Raw genomic sequence first — 21909 nt, 5'->3', positions numbered from 1 at the left:
TTAAGTTTAAAAAAGAAAACACGCATGCACACACACACACACACATCAGGATGTCGTAAATGGAAAATGATGTACAGCCTATACTCAAATATCTGTTACTTACATAATTGTCAGTTGCATAAACCAAACCCTAATGGAGTGGAACAAACTTCAACTGTTCAACATGCAGATATCTGTTGTTCTGGTTTCCAAGTCCTGTAATGTGTTTTCCAGGCTGCTGGCTATACTTCTAACTCACATTTCTCTCATATCCATTTTTTAAAAAGAAAAGAAACCATGAATGAGTGTAACATCTATATTGCCGTCATAAATTAGGCTGCTCAGGATTTTGAACAGTAGATGAAATAGAGAATGGAACATTTTGGGACAATTTAAAATAATAATATGTATTCCAGTAGCTATGGCTCAGTGAACCTTAGATTTAGATACATGAAAAGATAAATCTTTAGGTCAGACATTGTCTGAAGCATTTGTGCATCTAGGTCCATTCAGTCATCCCCACCATGTGCAAGTTGTGTGAACTATGTTTATTGGCCCTGCTTCTGAAGTCCACCCTGCTTGCAGCACATCCAATGAAACACCTGCAATGTATGCTGTAGTTGCACAGGTATTATGTTGGATTGGGCACCCTATGTTTCCTGACTGTGCAGTGTGCCAACAAGGTAAGCTATATGTGGTGTGGTGCTGAACACATGGATGTGAGAAGGCAGGCCACCAAGGTGTGACAATGTAAGGGTGCAGCCACTGAGTGCAGTTCCATGTCATTCTTCCCTGCAGAGCCTACACATAGAGAGAACAATTAACACACACCCTCCAGTGATATGGGGCCCACTGTTTCTCTTGAAAAATGATTGCTAAACTGTCTGAAGTTTTATATTATAGTGTGCAGAGAGCAGGACTGAAGCATTCCAGATTGTAACAGGAATTGCTCCTATAAGACCCCACACTTTGCCTTTCCTTTTCCAGGATAATACAGGAAAGCAGATCTTCACATGCATCCCTCCAATGCAGCACCTAAAGGAGGAGCACTGGAGATGGGAAAGTTGGCAGAGTAGGAGAGGTTCTTTGCCGTTGTGCAAATGCTCAGCTTCTGACCCAAAATAACTGGTGATCAGAAACATCTCCTGCTGCACTCTCCCCCTCCCCGTCAACAGCAGCAGCAGCCACAGCAGCCACAACAACAACAACAGACACAACAAACCGACATGGGCTGAACATTTTCCATGTGCTCTACTGACAGGGGCTCAAGGTTTGTGTGGGAAGCCCCCACCCCCAACAATATGTTCATGGTCAAAGAGTAATAAGCTTGCTTCTATACCGCCCTTCAGTTCTAAATCACACATGGACGGTGGGGAAAGAACCTTGGACTCAGGGAATTAGTTTTAATCTCCCTGTATAATTTAGTGTAACAACTCCTATTCTACGCAGGAAATACGAGTTATCATTTGTTTATTATTCATTAAATTTATATCCCTTAATCTTTCAAACTGAATCTCCTGTTTCAACAGCAGTAATGCTTCAATAGGATTGTTGTATTGTGCATTTTAATGGTGGATGTTTATATTTTAATGTTTCTGAAACTGGTGTTTTACTTTGTAAACTGCTTAAAAGCCTACCTGGGCATTAAGCAGTATGCAAATAACAGTAGCAGCAGCAGCAACAACAACAATAGCCCACCCATCTTCTCCAAAGGGTGCCTAAGGCAACTAACAACATAAAATCCAGTCAACCACATCCAATAATTAAAATGGAAGTTATAAAACCTATAGTACAAAAATATACCTAACCACTTGCAAAGGCCTGGAGGAACAAGAATGCTACCTCATCCTCCCTGATCTCCCCAGGCGGGAGTTCCAGGAATGGGGTGCCACAACTAAGAAAGCTTCCTCTTGCATTCACAATCTCCTTTACCATCCACAATGGTGTTTCTATGAGAAGGGCCTCTGTCTCTGTCATAAACTACAGGAAAGGCACTTCTTCAAGTAAGTTGGAACACTAATAAAACAGCAGAACAAAACAGTGAATAAATTTTATTTTCCACAGCCACATTAATATATTGTTTGGTGCTGTGTATGCAATAAAAACATTTCCTCTGACTTGTGAACCACTTTTGAGTTTTTCCCAGTGCTGAAGGTATATTCTATGATTACTTAAACCTCACATTCTCTGACATGCAGCACCAAGATCACTGCAGATGGCAGAGAATGCTGCATTCTTGCTTTTCATCAATCAAACATTGCTAATCAACTGCAAAGATTTATTATTCACTAAAACAAATCCTTACCTAAATAAGGGCTGATTCACAGGAATATCTAACTTTTTAAAGTTGGCTGAAATGCATTTCTATTCCAGTTTTAATCAATTTTCTTAACACAAACAATTCCTCCCATATATTTCTAGTGACTTAGCTGAAAATATTATGACAATAAAAGTCTCCTTGTGTTTAAAATGATCCCCTCCCTATGTAAACTATAATCATTAGGTTTAACTTTTTCTGCGGTATGTTACAAATGGAAAGTCATTCCTTGGACTTTTCAGCAATGCCTTGTTATTAGTATTTTACAAGAAGAAATATAGTCAGTCCCAGATTGTGGATGGGGGAAGAAAAGGTCTAGTCATGGGTGAGCTCCCCTCTGCTAGCTTCAGAAAGCAGTCAGTTTTTCCAAGCTTTTTCATAATCTCCTTGGAAAAACTTTGGGTCTTTCCAAGCCATTTCTGCGAAAGCTCGGAAAAATGAAACATGGAAAATTGTCTCCAGTACTCCCTGCCACCCTTTCAGTCAAAGAGGACCTTGTGAAGACTTGGGGGGACTGGTTGTGGGAAGGGCTCCCTGTAGCCAAGAGAAGCCATCCAGGTTTCTTCTTCACTGGGCCAGATGTTACTGAGCATGCTCTAGGTCAGCACAGCCATTTCCTGTGATTTGTAGTTTCTCAGGCTTCCTGATTCATAATAGTTTACCCTGGCCCAGAGTAAGGACTGTCCTGGCTCCACCAGAGAACCACACTTGCCACTGGTCACCCTGCTCCTTTCGTAAATAAAAGTTGCTTAGGGAAGGCAGGACAAAGTGGGGGGCTGGTTTTGGTCAAGTCCAAGTACAAGCTGGGTCCAAATTCATTTGGGCTTGGACGCAATTCAATCTGGGTTCATCTAGGAACTCTGCACACAGCCCTTCCTGTCACTACACTTATGGTCCTAGAAGTTCACAAATGACAAGGATTGAGAAGGTGGAGATGATAACGTCTCCTAGGTAAAGGTCTGTCTTTGCACATTCTATCAAGGCACAAAATCACCAGAAACAAACTAGCATTGCAGAGTTAAAAACAACAACCCTGTTTGATAGAAGAAACATGCCCTGCCAAAGCAAATCTTTGCAATGCACATGCAGCGGTTCCCTCGCTGCGAGAAGCCAAGTTGCAGGGAACCAGGCAAGGGGCCTTCTCAGTAGTGGCACCCGCCCTGTGGAACGCCCTCCCACCAGATGTCAAAGAGAAAAACAACTACCAGACTTTTAGAAGACATCTGAAGGCAGCCCTGTTTAGGGAAGCTTTTAATGTTTAATAGGTTATTGTATTTTAGTGTTCTGTTGGAAGACACCCAGAGTGGCTGGGGAAACCCAGCCAGATGGGTGGGAAATAAATAAATAAATAAATAAATAAATTATTATTATTATTATTATTATTATTATTATTATTATTATTATTATTATTATTATACAGAGATTCCTCCCCACAGAAAGGAAACTGTGGAAATGTTGACACAGTTTATACCTTCAACAGGTTCTCTCTTCCACTGTTAACATTAAATTGGCAAGCCAATCCTACTCAAATATACTGACATAATGTTCATGCAATGGAATCTAAGATGTTGGAATGGTCTAGCGGTTGGTGATCAACTCCTCATAAGTATTTGGCTGCAATCCTAAGGATGCTTATTTACTAAGTTCTCATAAAATCAGTATGGCTTAGGGCTCATTCACCCTTACCTTTTGCCCCATGCTATCTAGGAACAGCTCATTTTCCTGGTCCATGTCTGAGTGCTTCTCTTTCTCCCCCTGCTGGTTTCCCCAGGAAAACCTTATCTTTACTGCTGAATTGGAGCAAACAGCAATTCAGGTTTTCTGCAGGTTGCTGTTTGCTCTGATTTAACGGTAAAGAGTGGGTTTCTGCAAGGTAAGTGCCAAGTCCTACTCAAAGCAGATCCATTCAAATTAAGGTGCCAAAGTTAGTCATGTGCAGTAACTTCAATGGGTCTACTCGGAGTAGGACTAACGTTGGCTCCCACTCATGGACACTGGATCCCATTTTACCTGTCATGCTTAGAGCAGGCTCATTGAAAGTGATGACACCTGTGCTGACTCTGAACATAGCTATGTCTGCATTCAGCCCACATTGACTAATCTGCATGAAAAAGAATTGGCTTGAATGGAAAAACACAGTGATCATTCATTTTCTTTTTTCTTTTAGGTGGGTGGGGCATGTAGCTTTCCAGTTTAAATAACCAGCAAGAAGGTGATGTGAAAGACAGAAACCCTGTCACTCAGAATGGACAATAATGGGTGAGATGAACAGAAAGTCAGACCAGGCATGAAACAGGTTCCTAAACTGTAATAACAAATATTTGCCTTTATATCACTGTATGAGCATTTCAAACTAGACATTGCTGTTGTTGTAAGTCTGGGGGTGGGTGGGTTGTAAAGGTAAGCGCCCAGAATCCCTGGAATCTCACGCCGCCCAGAGATTGGGGTGGCATGCAACACTATGTTATGCTGAGAGGTGGCTGGCTGAAAGGACTTGAAATGGTTTTTAATGCAAAGAGTTATAGCTATTAAGAAAAACTTTCATTTCCCCACCCCAAAACAAATTAGAAAAGGATTTTTTTTGTAAGTTTACAAAACGCTCCTTTAAAGAATCTGTCATGTTTCAAATTCTTATTTATATATTAAGTACAAATGCATTCAAGAGTTTTTTTGGGCCTCCTTTGATCTGCAAAGCTCATTTAAGTCTCCAGCATTGATGAAACCTTTCCAAAGTAAACAGATAAAAGGAGGATCAGAGCCAACACATATAGATTTGTACAGTTTTGACAACTCATCAGGCAATCTCAGATGAAAAAGTGACAAGCAGATGTCTTCTTGACATTGAGATGTTCTGTTGCACACTTGAAATTGAAGATCATAAATATGCTTTAAGATAAGAGAGATACTGTATAGAATGCTTTCAAAGTGCCCAAATCAAACAAGTTTAAAAGATGATGGGAAACATGTTTCATTTCACCTATATTAAAGCTGTGCATTTTTATAAGGTGCAAAATATTTATTAATTCCCATCCTTGGTGAGTGTTAAAATATCCAGAGAAAACCCTTTGCTATCACACATTTCTAGCATCTTGCAGAAACTCCTTTGATATATTATTCAGTGATTGCAACTTATACATTATGAGATCAACATTCTAAAATATTTTTTTTCCTGGTGGGGAATATGAATCTCCCCCTCTGTCATAGCTTCCAAACAACTGTTCTCTGAACTAAAAATGAGTTAATAACAAAGTACAATGATGATATCCAGTTACACCCATCTGCCAGGGAAGCAGATACCGTAGCAGAATTGGACTTCCTATTTCTAGTGATAGGAGATTAATTTTTATGCTGTGAACCTTGAGATCTTTGGATGAAAGGTGGTGCGCAAATTTTATAGATAAATAAATAAATAAATGGGAGAGAATTTTGATTTAAATCACATTTTAACATGAACCCAGCAAATTTGCACTTTCTGAAACAATGCACAAACTGAAATGCAGCTACCCTCCAAAATTCACACTTCTCCAAATTTTGCAATACAATTCTCCAACTAAAAATGGTGTACAAAGTTGCATATTTTAGGGGAAACTGTCACAAAAGTGCATACATTAGCGAAAATAAAATAAAAATGCATTGCATTAGGTGAAACGGCTTCTAATAAATGAGGCAAAATTGCATTAAAATGTATATATTAGGGAAAATGCTCACTAAAATGCTGATGATTTTTGTGAGGGCATTAAAAAAAAAATAGCAAAGTGATGCGGAAAAGTAGTGAACTGAACTTAAGAACAGAAAACATACAGATTTGCCCATCCCTACCCTTTATTTTTCTTTCCCACTGACAGCCTCTCTCACACACATCAAATCTGCTTTAGAAGAAGGCTGGGGGAGGAGGAGAAGGAAAAAGAGGAAGAGGAAATATACCCATATAATGTTGGGTATCACCCAAAGTTCCTACTGGAAAATAGTGGACCAACAGAGCCATTCCAAGCACCAAAAATCACTGTCATGCCACACCAGGCTCTCAAGGTCTGGACACAGAACCAGTTTTGGCCAGGAGATGTTTTGCAGAGTTGGACTGTTACTTAGAGCTGTAAACAACTAGATGTACCCTGTCTATGCTGGTGGCCTGTATAAAAAGCAAGTTCTTAACTTATCATCTGAATGTAGTCAGGGCTTAGAATAGCTTACAAAAATTATGTTTCTTACATATAACAGTGTAACGATTATATAGAGAAGGAATCATTGGCCAGTATCACTCAGTATCACATTGCTCAGTTACAGACACTAGGCTGACAACAAGGGGAAGCAATCGTGTTGTGGCAATTTGGCTGAAGGGAGAAGGGAGGAGTGTGGTTTCCCCAATCCCCTCTCTCCTTTCCAGTGGCTTCTAGGCTATATGTGGGCTCCCACAATCATGGCAATCAAACATGAGCTGGAAGATGCTGCACATCTGTAGAGCTCAAAAGTGAACACTGTGCTTCAAATTAGTTCTCCCTGTCAAGGAGAGCTATTATTCACATCATGTACTGTGTGCATTGTAAACTATGAAACACAACCCAGAATCAGAAACATAGAATTATAACAATTTATAAATTGTTTTCTCCACGTAACACATACAGAGGAGAATGAAAACCCCAATTTCCACTTGAAGAGGGTTTCTTCCCCACCCAACCCATACGGTGTTATAGCATTACACTGTGTGATACCTGTCAAGATCCGACTTTGTATATGAAGAAAATCAAATAGAACCTAAATGGGTGCTAATTTTAACACATTTTAATGTGGTTAGCTGATCTGTTTACAAGTAAACAGTATATGCAAAGGGTATATAATTTTCCTCTCCCATAGGGAACTGAAGTGAAAGTTAACATATTACAGCAATTTGGCAGAGCAACAGAAGTTAATATCCTTTAGCAGCTTATGGTATTTCTCAGCTTTAAGTGGTTTATTTTTTTTAAAGGCATTTTAATGCTTACAAGTAATTCTATTCACAGCACTAACTGGTGCTGCTTGCTCCAGTTGTCTTTATTTATTTAATAGTTGCTGGGTTCTGCAGAAATTCATTCCAAATTAGGCATGAAAAACTCTTACACAAAATTTTCAGTGGTAGCTACTGCTTCCCTATGCCCTGGATAAGCATATATACCAGCTTTGCTGAAATTTCAATATAATCTGCCTTCTTTTCATGCCAAATGATGCAGAACAATGTCACCCTTCAGTAAAGTTATAATTGTACCTGATACGCTGCAGTAACTTTAGTACAAAAGGTTTATCACTGATGCAAATCAGAGGCACTGACTGTGCTCACACCTTTAAGGTGTACAATATCCCATCTTAAAGTTCTGGGCTGGGTTTCTTTCTGGGTGTTGTCTTACAATAAATGTCAGCAACCCATGGCCAAGGTATACATTATAATAGGCACATGTAACTCTACTCTTGTAACTCTACTTTTGTAACTCTATTCTTTCATTTTATGCTGTTGAATGGAAATTGTAATGACATCACAGAACGTGTTTCCCTGTTCTTGTGAACCAATGATATAACATGGGACCAGGAAAACATGCAACATAATTATATAGGCTGTTTGTTTTAGACGTTACACAGAAGAGAGAAGAGAAAGCGATGGAGAGCTTTCAGTTTTGTTCCTCTTATAACATCTTGTTTGGCCATTAGGCTTGCTAAGAGCCCATCCACACTTCCCTTTATCCAGTGATTTCAAGTGATTTTAAGTCATGGGTCCGAGAGGTGGGGTTTTTGTTTTGTCCAACCATGTCCCTGGGAAAACCAGCTGTTTACTGCTAAATTAGAACAAGCATCAATCTGCAAAAAAACAGATTGATTCAACATTAAACAGCAGGTTTTCCCAGAGAAAGCGGTGGGACAAAATAAAAACCACTCAGACCCATGGCTTGAAATCATGGGACAAACAGAAGTTTAGATGGGCCCTTAGTTAATTATTTATTCCCAATATTTATTCCATTTATTCCCAAGACTCATAGAATGTATATAGAGTTTCTACACTCTCGGAGCTACAAACTGCAAACAGTTGGGGCTGAAATCTATTCATAGAACAGTTCCATGACTGTTTACTCAGAAGTAAGTCTCCCTGTGTTCAGTGGGGCTTACTTCCTAGTAAGTGTGTTTAGGATTGCAGTCATAGTCCAGGAAAACAGCTAATGGCATTTGGAAAGAAGTAGCTTGTAATTTGCTCCAAGTATAGCTGGTTTGAATTTTTGAGTGGTGAACTTGTATTTCTGTGAAATACGCATTTGCTGCTTTGCTCCTATAATCGCACCAACACAAAAAAAGTGTAAGGATGTCAAATGCCACCACACAGATTCCTCCTAAGACTGGTGCTCTATCATATTAAAGCCAAATCATTTTAAGGACCCTGCTATTTAGATATAAAAAAAGCACAGGCAAACAGAGTCCTCAGATGAACTTCACAAATTCAAATCTCAGCTCCCAAAGAAACTGATCAACAGCAATCTCCTTCAGTACAATCTGATAGCACAGTACAATCTTTGGTCAACAGACCACAAACCTTGTGTGACTCCTGGATGCCAGGAGAAACATCTTATTCCCTTTGCATACCAAAGAGTTTACAATCAACCTCTAACCAATCCCAGATCTCAACTCTCTTTGATAATTCCTTCAAGCTCTTTCTTTCTCCGCCTAAATCCAGCAGGATTGTAAAACTACCAAATCACACTTCCTTCCTCCCCATATCTTCCCCTGGTTTGATGTTACATTTATTTATTAATTGAAAGTTATATACCAGTGTTCACAAAAAATGTCATGATGTTCTTTTCCTACTCCATCATAGGAATTGGGTAACTGGGACCCCCAATCCCCTTTCTGCCTCATCCTATGTAGATAACTTTAGGAAAACTATAACAAAGCTTCCATCTCAGCTCAACACCTTATACTACCTTTTCTTCCACTATCCAATGAATATTACTTATTCATATGTTAACAAATAGCACAGGAGGCTATTGCTACATTCCATGCCAAATACATTCTTCAAATACCTGCAGGGCACTCAGAGAGAAGAAGGCAAAGAGGCGTGTTCTCTGCTCCCTCAGAAGGCAAGGCTAGATCCAATGGACTCAAATTACAGGGAGAGGGTAGATTTCAGCTGAATGTCTTGATGGTAAGAGCAGTGCAACAATGGGACCGGTTACTTTGATAGGTCTGTTCTTTCTCTCTGGAGGTTTTCTAGCTGGGCAACTGTCTGTTGAGGATGCTCAAGGTATGGATTACCTGCACTAAACAGGAAGTTGGACTGGATGCTCAACTCCATTCCAGAAAATAATTGAGGGACTCCCTGGTTCAGATTATTTTCTGCATGTGGAAAGGGGAGGCTGAAAAGATGGGTGGAGGTCTGGGAGCAAGTCCAAGGACTACTCCTAACCTCACCATGAATTTATTTGGAAATAAAAACATCCTAATAGTCCCCCTCTCCGTCCAAAACTATGATAAAGATGAGTTAGTGGCCCTGATTTATTTCCATTGTGTGCAATCTTTAAATATGTAATTGTTAAAATTTAACTAATGCTACAGGGACACGGGTGGCGCTGTGGGTTAAACCACAGAGCCTAGGACTTGCCGATCAGAAGGTCAGCGGTTCGAATCCCCATGATGGGGTGAGCTCCCGTTGCTCGGTCCCTGCTCCTGACAACCTAGGAGTTCGAAAACACGTCAAAGTGCAAGTAAATAAATAGGTACCGCTCCGGCGGGAAGGTAAACGGCGTTTCCCTGCGCTGCTCTGGTTCGCCAGAAGCGGCTTTGTCATGTTGGCCACATGACCCGGAAGCTGTACGTCGGCTCCCTTGGCCAATAAAGCAAGATGAGCGCCGCAACCCCAGAGTCGGTCACGACTGGACCTAATGGTCAGGGGTCCCTTTACCTTTACAGATTTCAAAAATACAACAACAAACAAGAGGATAAATCATTTGCGCCCTGATAGGCAAATAAAGAGGCAGACATATAAGATGGGGTTGAACTGGGCCACTTTTATTTAGACCTTAAATTGAAATCAGCAGAGGGGGATGGACTATGAGGTGGAAACTAACTTAACTGTATAACTGTAGACATTGGGCGATCCACCCTTGCCTAAGGAATTAGGGCACAGCTTCCAAGCCTGCCCCAATTCCTGGACCACAGCCTGAAGGTGAGAAGGGAGGCCTTATCTTGTCACCACCTCCAGGGACCACAGAACCCCAGGTAGGCCCCATCTCACCTTCTGAACCGCGGAGTCCAAGAAGTGAGCCTCGGGGCTGACCCATCACCTGAAAGCTGCCTAAAGGGCATCACCAGGCTAAACCAAACTATTTCTTTTCTTGTACCTAAAATGCCCAAAGTGACCAAATCAAGAAGATCAACCTATTTAAACAACACAGCATACCATCTAGCACTCCATCCCACTATTCAGTGTGAAGCAGGCAAAAAAACAATTTGCGATTCAAGATGCAGATTGGGAAAAATGTCTAGCGGCAACAACAAAGCACGCTGGGAGACAGGCAGGGAGGGAGAGTGCTGCTGCAAACAGAGAGGCTGGAAGGAAAGCAGATTGTACCTTAACTAGGGATCAAGCCCTGCCCACTCACTCAGACCACCATAGAAACGCACCAATTGGTGCAGGGAATTTTCCTGCTCTGCCTTTCTTGCCCAACAGCTCGCAAAAGCGTCCAGCCTTCTTGGCACCATCTGGGCCTTTTGGCTGAACGTTCATATGTTACCAAAACTGGTCTGTGAGATGTGCTCATTTTTCTTCTTCATAGGATCAAGATCTGACTCTAAAGGCTGTGTTGCAGGGAAACCTAATAACCAGTATCAGCGCATAGCTTTAAAATGTATTTTAAAACAAAAACAAAAAAACTTTAGTTTTGATTCAGCTAAAGCGAGTTGTGACTACACCAACAAAACAACTTGAATTGAATGAAACAACTCTGCTGAAACCAGTCTAATACCTGTTTTGCTTTCAAAGTGGCTGAGGCTGCAAGCCTTAACACACTTACTTGGGAGTAAAGTCCATTGTGCTCACTGAAACTTGTTTCTGAACAACCATGCTTAGAGTTGAACAATCAGTTTATTTTTGCTTGATTGGGACGGCCAACTTATTCTGTCGATAGTATAATAGTGTGAATCTACTTTAAAAAAACTGCATTTTAAATGAACAAGAATAACTTACTGGAAAATACTAAAAGCAATCCAGTTTTGTGTTCTTGTTGACAGCCCCAGATGCTTAAAAAAATATGGGCTAGCTTGTTTTCAATTGCTTTTTAAGTAGAAGATTTAAAAGATTCATAATCAGTGGGATATAGGATGACAAAAATTATCGATTGGGGCAGCCAAACCATAACCATAATGGCATTCTTATATAATCCTTATTTTCTTTCAGGCTCCTACATTCTCTAAGGCGTCTATATTTTGGAAAATAATTTAAACATTGCACATCATGAAGTGCGAGTTATTTCTTCATATCAAGTGGAAAGAAAGAAAAGTAACCCACACCCATGTATAGGATGTTGAGGACTGGATTAATTATTTCCAGGTTTTGATCCTGGGTTTTCTTTTTCCAAGTCTAAGAAACTAGCAACTGCATTACTCTTGGTTGAGATGAGGCCACTCACTATATTGCAGTTTTCTGAAGGGTGACTGGACCCATGACAGTACAGCTGTTCACACAACAATAATTATGGTGGATGAAGCTTTGGTTGGGAGGACAACACCCAAGAACATTTAGTTCAATATGTGCAAGTCTGTGCATGCTAGTAGGCCTCTTTTCAATCAGTTGGGGCTCCTAGTTATAGGGAGAAGTCCTCTACCAGCACTGGGGTGAATACATGTAAAGAGCACACAACAACCCCAACCCCAATACATTCAAGTTCTTCTCTGATGTATGTGCCTTGAGAATGAGGGTCTGCATGCAGCTGAATGCAATTAGGAATCAGGAATCCTGATTTCTGACCAGAGAGGACTCTAACAGTGTCATGGTTAGACTCACCCTTTGGACCTTTAGGGTAAGGAGAGGAGAGGGCAGGCCTGGTACTCACAGGGTCACTGGAAGCAAGGCCAGTGCGTACCCCCTGTGCCAGTTTGAGTCCTCACACGGTCACCCCAAAACCTGAAGAAGGCTAGAAAGTTCCACACCTGTATAGACTCAATGGATTCAACTGAATGCTGGGATAGGGCCTGTCACTGTGATGCCCCTCCACCACCTTATTCACTCAGCACCATTAAGTTTCATTTTTTATTTCTTTATAAAACTATTTATATAGCGTACAGAAAACATCTAAGCAGTGTCCAGCAAAACGAAATGGGCAAACACTTGAACATTTTACTTACAGCAAAGCATAGCTGTCAACTTGCAGATTTGAAAATAAGGGACCAGCAGCCTTGAAAATAAGGGACCAGCAGCCAAAATAAGGGACCTGCAGCCTCACACTCCAGGCACTCCAGTCTTCCTGTCTTCCTGCAGTCTGGTCAAACTCATGCTGGTAGCTTCGAGAACACTGTCCAACCAACTTTGTAACCAGAGGTTCAACTGAATAGAATCTGAATCACATGCACCACAAGGCCTAGGCAGCCTCAACTTAAGATGGCTCCCTGGCCTGGCTTTGCACTGCAAAGTTTGCAGCAGCACGTGCAACAAAATGGCGTCCAGCATTCAAAAAACCCCTCAGCTTGCATTAACTAGCCACACACAAGGCATGCAAGCTCCATCCCCAGTCATTCTTAGACTTATTGGGTGAGCAACACAGCCAAGCAACACAGTTGGTGCCTCCCTCCTTCCTGGCCGGCAGGGAGGGAGGGAGAGGAGCTGCTTCCTTTGAAATTTAAGGGACATCATTTAAGGGACATTTAAGGGACATCTATCAATAAGGGACAGCAGCGGGACATGGCACTGGAATAAGGGACTGTCCCTTCAAATAAGGGACACTTGACAGCTATGCAGCAAAGCACTATACAAATTTCATTAAATAAGTAAAACTATAAAGGCAGAAAATGTCATAAGAAACTGGCCCATCACATAAAATCCATCCAACTGAATACGGCTGTTGTTGCACGAGTAGGACTTGGGACAGGATCAGAAAGTGTGTCTGCAAAGGCTTTCAAGCCAGATTATTAAAACATTTAGAAAGAGGTGGTATCAGGGGGGCAATTTAAATTTACTCTTCCAGATGTGGTACCTCACTGGACCTAGGGGCACCACCTCAGAATTCATGTGCCAATATGTCAGCAACAATATTAGGCTTCACATTTCATCATTATAGATTAGGGAGAAGTGCTTAGCCCGGTTGTAGGATGCAGTTTTAATGCAGGGAATCTTTATATAAGAAATCTCCCTTTCCTATGAATTCTGAACTAAGAAAGTCATGTGAAAGCACTATGCTGTCAGAAACAGAACATTTGAATCTGCCCAAAGTCATAATTTGTTGATTGTTAATGACAGTAATTGAATAAATTACACAGTGAACGAAAGTGTTCCCATGAGCCTCTAACACTTACTCAAAATTATTTCTTTTTGGTTTACCATTGCTTCCAGAGAAAAATAATGAGTGTCTTGAGATTAGAGTATTACTAACATAGGGAGGTTTTCTTTCCACTATGGAATACAAAATGATTTTCTATGAAAATTATCTTAGTTTATTATTTTTTAAAATACTATAATTTTCAGTAAACTCAGTTTCCAACTCACTTCATCCAAGTACTGCTGAATTATATTATTCCATTTGACCTGAAATTATCTTTAAAAGAGTCGGCTGGATCTCTGTCTTTCATCTGGGGAGAAAACTAGCCCTGTTAAATTAAACCTTTTCTTCATTTAATTGAAGCCTTTTTGAATATTGAAATAATAACAAAAGGCTGCCATCCTAAACACACTTACAAGTGAGCAGGACTCATTCAGTTCAGTGGAATTTGTTTCAGAGTATGCATGCTTAGGGTTGCATTGCAAATGCTTTTCAGAGTTCTCAGCTCTATGAGAAGCCTGGAAGCCTATGGCCCTTGCAAGGGCATTCTGGAGACCACAGGAAGTTCTGTATCTCCCCCTCTGAAAGAAGAGAGGCAGTGGAGAACCAACCTCATTGGGCCCCTCCCTACCACCAAAGAAAAGTCTGTGACTTGCCATCATTTGAGGGTGAAAGAAAGCATTTACATATACTTCAGGCATAAAGATATAATGGTATAGGGGAAATACTTTCCCACAAAAAAGCAAACACAAAGCAGACACTAACCCAGAGGTTATTGGGATATATTGAACATTATTTCGTGAGGAAATCCTATGCCTATGTCTTGGACAGCACAAAGATGCATGCCTTCGTATTGTTCACAAGGACCCAAATCAAGAAAACATTGGGATTGGAATATAAAAGAAAACTCTAGGAAAGGACAGAGGAGTACAAAGAATGCCACTCCACTCACACATCTGTCCCACCATCACAAACTAAGGGAAATGGTAGTTCATCCAACTTTGCTTTTCCTTCCTCATGCATCCACAGTGTGGAAAATATCACACTGATTGTATTGAATTAAAATACAGGCTGCGACCAGTTTGGGAATGTCTAATATGTGAGCAACTGCACACACGCACATCACACCGAAGCGGAAAGTGACCTAAAAATGTAACAAAAAGGGCCAGAACAGGGCAGGGGCGGAATGGGATGTTCACAGGCTTTTTCAACATTGTTCCAAACATGCACGATTTCACTTAAATGCACGGTACCTTGGAACATAATCCCTGTGTAAATTGGGAGTTGCCTGTATCTCCCTAATTCTCCTTTAAAGAAGGCCAGTCCACTTAACCTGTTCTCATTCCAGGGGCTGATTTAGGGCAGTGTGACCAGTTCCACTGTACTGGGTGCTGAGCCTAAGGAGTGCTGCAACTATGATGTAGTGAATTGAGGCAGAAGAGAAGGTAAGGGGGGGGGGCGGCGGCTGAATTTTGGCCTCACACAGGGGCACCATTGAAAGACCAAAATCCGCCACTGCTCATTCCTAGGTTGGTATATTTAGGCATAAAGCTGTAATGGCACAGTGGAAATTCTTCTTAGTACTGACTTTGCTGGAAACTCAAACAATTGACGCAGATGTTATTGGGTAACATTAGTCATTCTCTTGTGAAGATATCTTACGCCTGTGGGTAGAACTTCACAAAGCCGCATGTGTCCATGTAGTTCCATTTAGCAATGAGGTCTACATATCCTAGAAATATGTCTTAAGATACAAAACTTTAAAACTATGAATCTTCACTTGTTTAGTTGATTCTTGGTGGATGCAAATAAATGGTCACATAGGAGAACAAAGTGCAACTTGATGAGTAATGTGTGGTTTGACAGATGACAGCCATTAGCTTCAAACAGTGAGAGTGCATTCCAAGGACACTGGACCTTCTGAGTGTGGTCCCATTTTTGGTCCAAGTAACTTTCCCCTTAGATCAACATGAAATATTACATTCTGAATCCACAATCCTTGAACTTGCCAGCTCTGGGTTTGTCCCCTTATGACCTCAGAAGTAGAGCAACACAACAGAAAGTCATCTGGTGACCTTCAGATTGCAATGCCACTCTCAAAAAGCTTTAAAAATGTAGTAGTTGTGCCATCTGAAAATTTAGTATTCAGGCACATTTCTGATGTTCTCAACAGGAGAAATACAAAAAACACCGACAAGTCCTTCACTAGAATTAAGATAAACAACATGTTTTAAGGCTTGCCTCATCATTATTAATCAGCAGACTAGGGCTACATGCTAGCAACAAGACAGATTTGCCAGCATCAGAAAATTAACCATTACAACTATCCATATACAGCACAACCCATGTTTTCAAAAAATGCTTTCATGCTGAATTTATATGCCTCCCATGTCAAATGTCTGGTTTCAAAATGCAACACTTGGTGCAACTTGGATTCATTTTTAGTTGTGGACAATGCCAGAAACAATGAATTATCTCTTGAGGGAGGTCCTCTTGGCCCAGTGTCTTTGATAAGCAACACACACACACACTGTAATGTTTTTATTACAGCACTGCTATTTTTATGCAGTCTTATGAACCTTATTCTTTGCTGCTTTTATTTGCAAGCAGCTCCAGGGGTCCTTAGTGTAGGGTATGAAGTATAGAATCATAGAATTGTAGAGCTGGAAGGGACCACAAGGATAATCTAGTCTAACTCTCTGCAGTGCAGGAATATTTTGCCCAGTATGGAGCTCAAACCCGCAACCCTGAGATTAAGAGTCTCGTGATCTACTGACTGAGCTATCCCTCATAAGATAGGCACTATGACAGACAAACATTTTTTGTGATAATCCTTGGACTGAGATATGGCTGATGAAAATCCTGGCCTTTACCTCCTGATATTATTATTACTACGATGACAATGATGATGACTATTATACGGCCCTTCATCTGTTCACATAGAAGGTTCACATTCTATTTTTTTTGTGATGGCATTTTTAATTGCAAGTTTTAAAACTGTACTTTAAATTGTTGTAACCCGCCCCAGGACCTTAAGGTGAAGAGTGGATAAACAACAACAACAATGGGTGATCTTTCTGTCTTGCAAAGAAAATGTCTCATCTAGCATTTCACACTTCTCCCTAACCCCTACAAGCAAAACATTCCACTTGATTCTCCCTGGGATAGATTAAACCAACCAGTAGTTTTGAATACATGAAACTTGCACTCCATAAGGTATACTAAAATCATGTATATATTTACTTGGAAGTCTGTCCCAGTGATTTCAAGGCATGTTAATCCCAGGTAGGGATGGGGGTGAAATTTATGTAGTTCACATTTTGATAAAAATCCACTAATTTTCACATCCTGAACCAATATACAAAAAAACCCCCTCTCTTTTGAGATACATGCTTCTCCAAATTTCATTATGCAGCTATCCAACCAAAAATGCAAATAAAAGTGTATTCTAGGGGGTAAGTGTGCAAGAAAAAATATTACTAAAAGTAACATTCAAAATTGTTATGCAGGAAAATTGATTGTAAAAATGAATATAATAGGCAAAAGTCTATACAAAAAGTATATTGGGAGAACTTTCATGTGGATGTAGTTGCTGAGTATTGTGTTCTAAGGCATGATAAAGTAGTCTGGGATGTGGAGAAAAACTAAGCAAACACAGAATCATAGAACTGTAGAGTTGGAAGGGACCCCGACAGTCATCTAGTCCAACCCTGTGATGTAGTTGCCTAAGTTATTTAAAAGAGTATGTCCCTATCTTCTTGTGACTGTAGCTCCTCTATAGCTGAAAATACAGCTAAAACTAACAGAAAGAAGGTTGAAAAATGGATTTTTAATTCCTTTATGCTTGGTACAATTTGAGGCTACAGAGCCAGACTCCAGAAAAGTTACCCTGTACTTGGAAAATCTTTTATCATGCACACATATAAATAATATACAGTAAATTGTACATTTTATTTAGCAACGTTCACCCTTGGCTAGGAATACTGAAATTGATACAAATTCTTAACAATAAGCTGAGGAGGCTTTGATCAACAAACTTCATTAAAGGACTAACAGAAACTGCTCAATAAAGCTGAAATTGTCAATTCAGAAGACAAAAGGACTCAGCACTCTATCCAACTTTGAACTCTACATCCTGAAATCAGAAGAAAGGTTGGCTGTGTTCCCCAGGTTGTGAGGCACCTGCAATGGGACTAGCCATCTGTGATAAGAGCTTCAGTACAGTTTTAGAAACAATGTGGACACCTAGTTTGTTGATAGATTGCAAAGTTAGCCACTAGGAGAGCTGCAATTTATAACCAGCTAATAAGCTAATAAATCAGATGGAGATACAGTGATTTGAATATGGGATCAGACCCAGATCAACCATGTGATGCAACTAGTTGCTATTGTTGACACTTTTGACCAGCAGAGTCCTGGTGGCTAGGACCACACATAAGTCTTTTCCAATAAGCTAGAGTAACTCATATTTTTATAGATAGCCAACACATTTCCTGGTCTCCTTGACAACTTTATGAACATCAAACTTTAACCGTTATCCATTCTCCCAGGATTAGACTAGACTAATTGCAGCAGTTTGTAGCACAGATTTTGGTGTGAAGTTTAGAATTTCGCAACCAGTAAGAATTAAGTACTTACTTGAAACAATCATCGCAATCAATATTGCCTGTGGTCTCCTTGATTGTGCGTTCAGAAACAAAGGCTGGGTATTCAGTGTCACAAGGCTCTAGGGTTTGTTTCAATCTCTGAGCTAAAGCAAATAAAAGAGATTGATGGAATTTGGTAATAACTTCACTCAGAATCGTACAGTGTAAGATACTATATCAAACGCCTTACAGTGGATGAAAACGTTACTCTGCTTCTGCCACCCTGTGATTTATATAGGTAATGCATAAACTTTATTTTACAATTAACAAATCCATTTCTGAAGAGGATGTTATTTTTCTAGGGGATGTTATTAAACTAGATATTCACGATTTGCCCTTAGCTAACCCAGGGTGCACAAACATTTCTGACACAAGCTAAACTGTGTGCATGAACAAATGTGACTTTAGTATCTAGTATACAAAACAACAGGGCTGAAGGTGCTGGAAACCCTCTCTGACCAACAAACCCCAGTTACCGGGCTTACGCTTGTTGCTGTGCTCATTCCGGCAGCATCACAGAGGCTGAGGAGAGCAGTGGGAACAGACTAGGTAAGGCTGAAGGCTGCATCACAGAGGTGGTTAACCTGCAGTCCGCAGACTGCATATGTCCCCCAAGGGGTTTTTGGTGGCCCCCAAGACCCAACAAAATTCGTCAATTTTAAATTTGTTTTAAAAGTTATTAGTTTTTTTCCTTTTTGCTCCTCCAATGGGTCCCCTAATGTGATGCAAAAATTTTTGTAACCCCTCCCAAGATCTCTAAAATGTGTATTTTCAAAAATAAAAATTGCATTTTTTTTGCATGCTTGCTTTGATATGCAGCTCCCAGACAGCTGACCATGGATCAGTATGTTCCTCTGCCCCAAAAAGGTTAGGCACCCCTGCCATATAACAGTATTTTTGTACAGTTTGCCAAGAGTGTCTAACCAATAGTATTTCATTATAACTGCTGGAGCATCCACAATTAGCTCTCATTTGAAAAACTCAATTGAAGGCAAAATCTTCTAAGTTGATGAACGTATCCAAAATAAAAGTGAACTTGCAGGGGTCCCCCACATTCTTTTCATGTATACTTGACAATGGATGTGAACACACATATACTCATTTCTGCCCAGTTAATCTCCATTCTTTATGGCCTATACCGGCTACCCATTAGTTGGTCTGGGAGTACCTGATGCCATAGGATTCTTGCAGTTGTGAGCCCTGATTGGAGACTGGATATGTGACCAATAGGAGCCACCTAAGTCGCCATCAATTTTACAGATTAAAAGTGGATTGCAAGCATAATAAAGGAATAATTCCAGGAATATTTCTCACAACCACAACAAAAGGATAGGGCTACTTTGAGTGCACTGTTCAGGAAAACAGACCCAGTTGATTTAATTCTCAATAGAATAGACAGAGAGGAAGACAACTCACTGTCTAGCTCAGGGATAGGGGCTCAGTGCTCCCAGACTTGGTTGGGCTCCAACTCCCATCATTCACGGTGACAGGGACTGATAGGAGTTGGAGTCCAACATCATCTGGAAGGCCACAGGTTCCCCATCCCTGTTCTAGTTTCTGAACCGGCTCTCTTTAATGCCTGCTCACCACCTTCCATATCACTGCCAGCTCATCCACTTCTATAAACACAAGCTGCATTAAAATGATACCTTTCTAGTGATCAGGATGAGGGGGTACTTTCCAGTCTCCTGGTAATTAAAGAAAGGGATCAGGTGAAGTGTATAATTACATGCTCTGCTTCCAGCTATAATGTGAATGAATACCCCTCAGGCTCAGTATCTTTATCTAGTGAGGTAATGGCAAACCTTTGCCCTTAAGGAAGGAAGGTTGCAAGGTAATAACACTGTTACAGTGGTAACACACATTTATTTCTATTTGTTTTGAGGAAGAGAGTCACGGGCCGAAAGGACATTTCATTGGGTAGCATAACGTATGCCATTGGGGCGGGGCGGGGCGGGGCGGGGCAGGGGTCGCATAAGGACGCTGCATGATTTCATCAGTACTCCCCCAATCCAGCAGACCAAAAGAGCACCAGAGGACTACATTCGGCTGCTATGTGCTACCCACACATTCTCCTAGCAGACTGCCAATGCTGGAAATGCTAGCAAAATGACCAAGATCACAACCCAGATGGTCTGCTGCACCTTGCATTTCCCTGTAGGATCCCCCAGGTAGGAGGAGCTGCACTAGGAGCTGTGTCAGGGGTAGGGGGCAGATCTTTCCCCCTTTGTCTACTGTAATGCACTGCTTTGCCCCAAAGACGTGTTAGCCCCATTCAATCACGTGGGAGGAACTAAAAAAAGTACCCTCAGGGATCACTAGAATAGGAGCTAAAACTATCCCTGGAGATTCATAGAATTGAGGAGCTGGAAGAGAGCCTGGGGGGTCATCTAGTCCAATGCATGAATATCAACTAAAGCATCTATGACAGATGGCCATCTAACCTCTAATTCTTCCACTTGGGGAGGGAACTTGGGGGCAGTGCTATTTTTCTAGAAAAAGAGGTGCCGGAGCTCACCAAAAATACCTCCCTTGTTTTCTTAAGAGTAGCAATGGCGCCCGCATGAGAGGTGCCAAACTGAGTCCCCCCCCCTGAGAAAAAGCTCTGCTTGGGCGCATGATTTCACCCAATTTCTCCCTTGGGAGAAGAAATTCTCCAACAGCTTTTCAGGCGTGGGGTCACCATGAACAATTTATTTGTTTTGTCTAAAGGTTTTTGTTTTTTTAAGTGGCAGCAGCAGCAATAGCTTTGGCAGTCTATCTACCACTTCATATTCCTGGTCTTAGTGTTGTTCTAGGGTGGAAATATTCAGGTAAAGTTTTGCAAAGTGGCCTTTGTTGGGCCGGGGGGCCCTGGGATGAGAAAAAGAAAAGCCTTTGCACTTTTATCAGCGGGGGAAAAGACTTCTGGGAAATTTCTGCTCTTCTCTCAGTTCAGTGTCTGGGAGAAGGGACAAATAAGGAGCTCTTCCCAGATTGCTCAGCTGGGAATACCGTTTCCAGCACTGGAATGGGAAGATCAGCAATTTGCACTGGTTTCCCTCTCTCTTTGCTCCCCACAGCCCTCTGGAGAACATTTAGAGGGTGTGCAGAAGCGTTGCAAGAAGGGGGTGGACTGCTGAAAACTGCTTCCCTCTCCCTTCTGCTGACAGGAGCCTTATTGTCCCTTGAATCTAATGAATGAAATAACTACAATAAATCAACAAGTAAGAAAGCTACAAAGCTCACTGTGGCTACAATCCTATACACAATTACCTGGGAACAGGTCCTACTGAACTCAATAGGATTTCCTTTTGAGTACCCATGCATAGGATTGTGCTGTAAGAGGAAAATGGTTTGCAATCTAGAGAATCACACTGGACCAAAGGAGGAAATAAGTTTTGCTCTACAATATTCTCTTTTGCCTTTGCTGAAAAATGAAAGTGTTATTTCCAAATGGTTAAACATTTTGCTTTATGCCCTGTAATCTCACTGCAGTTTTAAAGCA

General features: G+C 41.0%; 1 protein-coding gene across 3 annotated transcripts in view; it reads right to left on the bottom strand.

The window, feature by feature from the left end:
* CACNA2D3 (calcium voltage-gated channel auxiliary subunit alpha2delta 3) overlaps positions 1 to 21909 on the bottom strand; it is a 486071-nt gene that overhangs the window by 11904 nt on the left and 452258 nt on the right. For 2 of the 3 annotated variants that reach the window (XM_053377842.1, XM_053377843.1), the window contains one exon: positions 18415 to 18526. In XM_053377842.1, the coding sequence (XP_053233817.1) occupies positions 18415 to 18526 (112 nt within the window). Of the gene's footprint in view, positions 1 to 18414; positions 18527 to 21909 lie in introns of those variants that run through there. The other variant, XM_053377844.1, reaches the window with a different exon arrangement.

The sequence above is a fragment of the Podarcis raffonei genome, chromosome 2 (genome assembly GCF_027172205.1).
Source record: "Podarcis raffonei isolate rPodRaf1 chromosome 2, rPodRaf1.pri, whole genome shotgun sequence".
NCBI lineage: Eukaryota > Metazoa > Chordata > Lepidosauria > Squamata > Lacertidae > Podarcis > Podarcis raffonei.
The sequence above is the reverse complement of the archived record's forward strand: the minus strand, read 5'-3'. Positions and strand labels throughout refer to the sequence as shown.